Consider the following 2,786-nt stretch of genomic DNA (forward strand, 5'->3'; position numbering starts at 1 on the left):
ACTAAAATTCTAACTTTAAATTTTATAATTATTTATTAAAGGACGTAACCATTACATGAGCAGGAATCCAATCCAATTTATCTTGATACGATAACCAGGAGCAGGTATTTCATCAACACACTGAACAGTTAGTCAATCCAATTTATTAAAGCTTTTTTTGAGTAATTTGCAATCATCTCTTCAAATGAAATTTCATCAACACACTGAACAGTTATTCAATCACTTCCATTGATAATATTCCAACACAGATCATCACATATAGGGAACAACCAGTGCACATATCATATCAAGACCTAACAAGGACGCTAGGACAGAACAAATCCACACACATTTACAGATTCATGTTACCAAGAAAACCAAAACCCTCGCTGGAAGACACTGTTCCAATAGACACACACAAACCTACCAGATGCTGCGACAAGAGAGGTTATAGACTGAAGAAAGCCGTAGGCAGGGACGGATGACACAAAGCACGAAGGCAAATTCTACATTTCATAGATCTCGCACATTTATCTGTGACGCCTCAGAATTGGAGCATTTCAGCATTGGCCATGATTGGCTGCGCCGGACAAGGAAGCTGCCATGGCTTCAGAATAGGGTGGGCGGGCATCTCTGGAATGTCCATGGCCATCCCGCTGAATTCCTCCACAAAGCGGAGCACCGAGTTGACCGACTGCAGCCTCTGCGTCAACTCGTCGAGCTGCGCACGCAGGATGGCGTTCTCGGACTCCACCTTCGCGTACCGCTGCGTCACCGCGTGGATTTGGGAAGATAATTGGGCGCTTTGGGTCTTGATCTTCGCCTCTTCGCTCACCAGCTCGTCCAGGCGCTGCTGCTTCCTCATCCTTGACCTCCTCGCCGACTCCCTGTTGGACAGCATCCTCTTACGCTTCCTCTCGTCGATCGCAGGGTGAGTTTCCTCTTCGGAACTCGAAGCTCGTCGAGCAGGCAAGGAAGACATCGCGTTTTTGTTCTTAGTAGTAGAAAGGTATTACGATTTACGAATCTAAGTTACTTGAGATCGGATTAGAAAAGAAAAAAGGAAACAAATGTTAAAAAAAAAAATCGGAAATCGAAATGGATCTACCAGATCACGAGATCACATACGACCAGTAAAGGAGGACGACGGAGAAGGAGTGGAGGAAACAGACGCTAAGAGCAGCGAAATGCATACAGGGCTAGAAGACGATGGTCTTCAACGCGATTAGAGACGCAAACATCAAGAAATCTGTTCGATTGTGAGCAAGCAGGGTAGATCAAGGATTAGAGATCTGAAGGTACGTTCACAGAGAAGGATCAAAATATCAGATTTTGGGAGTCGGATCTGGAAGAAAACGAAGCAAAGAGCAAAATCAAGCCGGAGAGGGATGATCTTGAAGCTGGATCTGGATCCAAAAAAAGGGATTCCAGCGAGAGAAAAGAAAACAACGGAAAGAAACAGAGAAAAGAAGAGAGAAAGAACTTAGCTGGCAAAGGACGACGTCAAAATCCACTGGACGAGAGCCACCAACCAAAGGAAAGGAAGAATGTTACAAGGGGCGAGGAGGGGCGTTATTTATAGAGGGATAGAGGGGCATTCTGGGAAAAGAATTAGGCATTCAAAGACGTGTGCAATGACTTCATTGAAACGGCATCTTGATCTAGCGCAGCCAATGTTGTCCCAATCGCTGCTGGTTTTACCGCCGTTGATTTCGATGGAAAATCTTCTCATCAGATCTCTTTAAGAATATTAAATTTGGAAATGAAAATTATAGATTAGTGTCCTAATTTCAATTATTTTAATCGGTATCTGGCTAAGATTCTCGGTATTAAAAATTGCTTAATTGCTTTTTTTTTTTAATATGCGTTTTGGCGGAGTACATCGCTGGCGATTGAAGTCGGTTGGAAGCTTCCTTCCCACTTGCTGGCTGCTACCCAGTTGCCACCCAGGCCAGGAGCAACTTGCACAGAGATGGCCTGTATTTGGTGGGGTGGGGGAGGGATTAAGTAAATGACGGTCGCATAGACTTAATTAAGAATTAAGTCATGAAATTTAAAATAAAGTTCAATTAGTTATAAAAATTAAATAAAAATATCTAATTCATACTTAAAAAAAAAAAAAAAAAGTCCATGCCACAATAGATATATTCAACGATTAATTTTAAAAAAATATTATATCGTACATAGTTATTTTTCAAATAAATTAGAGATATCATCATTTTGTATTTACCATAAATTAAATTATTTATATAAATATAAATATCTTTAATCTCTAGTTATTATGTCAAGTGTATGTTTAATATTTTCAACCAATTTTAAATATTTAAAAAAATATATAATTTATTTATCAATAAATAAATGTTAAAGATGTAAATTTATTTTATTTTTTATTTTTAGCTAAAATGTATTTATTTTAATCACCCATAATCAATAGGATATATACTAAAGTAGCAATTACTTATTAGAATTTCAAATAGACAATTAAATAATCACTTATAATAAAATTGAGATTAACTTATAATTTCAAAGGTCTTATATAGTAGAGTAGTAGATATTCAATTCCCTACCATCCTTATTGTCGTTATAATAACACGTGTAATAAGAATCACACGCTACGATATTTTTTTCTTTACTAATAAAAAGTGCATGTTTTTCTCAATTTCAACATCGTACAAATTTTTAATTTAGATATTCCTAATATCTCATCCTGAATTCAACTCATGAATTCAAATTTGGCTTTCAACAGATTCAGTAAATGATGGATATATTTATTCTGATCATTAATATTATAAATGATCTCATCTTGA

The 2,786-nt window shown here is 37.4% G+C and overlaps 1 protein-coding gene across 1 annotated transcript; it reads right to left on the reverse strand.

Moving 5' to 3' along the window:
• Positions 1 to 211: 211 nt before the first annotated feature.
• LOC122050776 (bZIP transcription factor 53-like) lies at positions 212 to 1,525 on the reverse strand. Its single transcript, XM_042611656.1, has one exon. The coding sequence runs from the start codon at positions 959 to 961 to the stop codon at positions 524 to 526; it is 438 nt and encodes a 145-aa protein (XP_042467590.1). The 5' UTR covers positions 962 to 1,525; the 3' UTR covers positions 212 to 523.
• Between the last annotated feature and the right edge of the window lie 1,261 nt (positions 1,526 to 2,786).

This window comes from Zingiber officinale, chromosome 1B, assembly GCF_018446385.1.
Source record: "Zingiber officinale cultivar Zhangliang chromosome 1B, Zo_v1.1, whole genome shotgun sequence".
NCBI classification, from domain to species: Eukaryota; Viridiplantae; Streptophyta; class Magnoliopsida; order Zingiberales; family Zingiberaceae; genus Zingiber; species Zingiber officinale.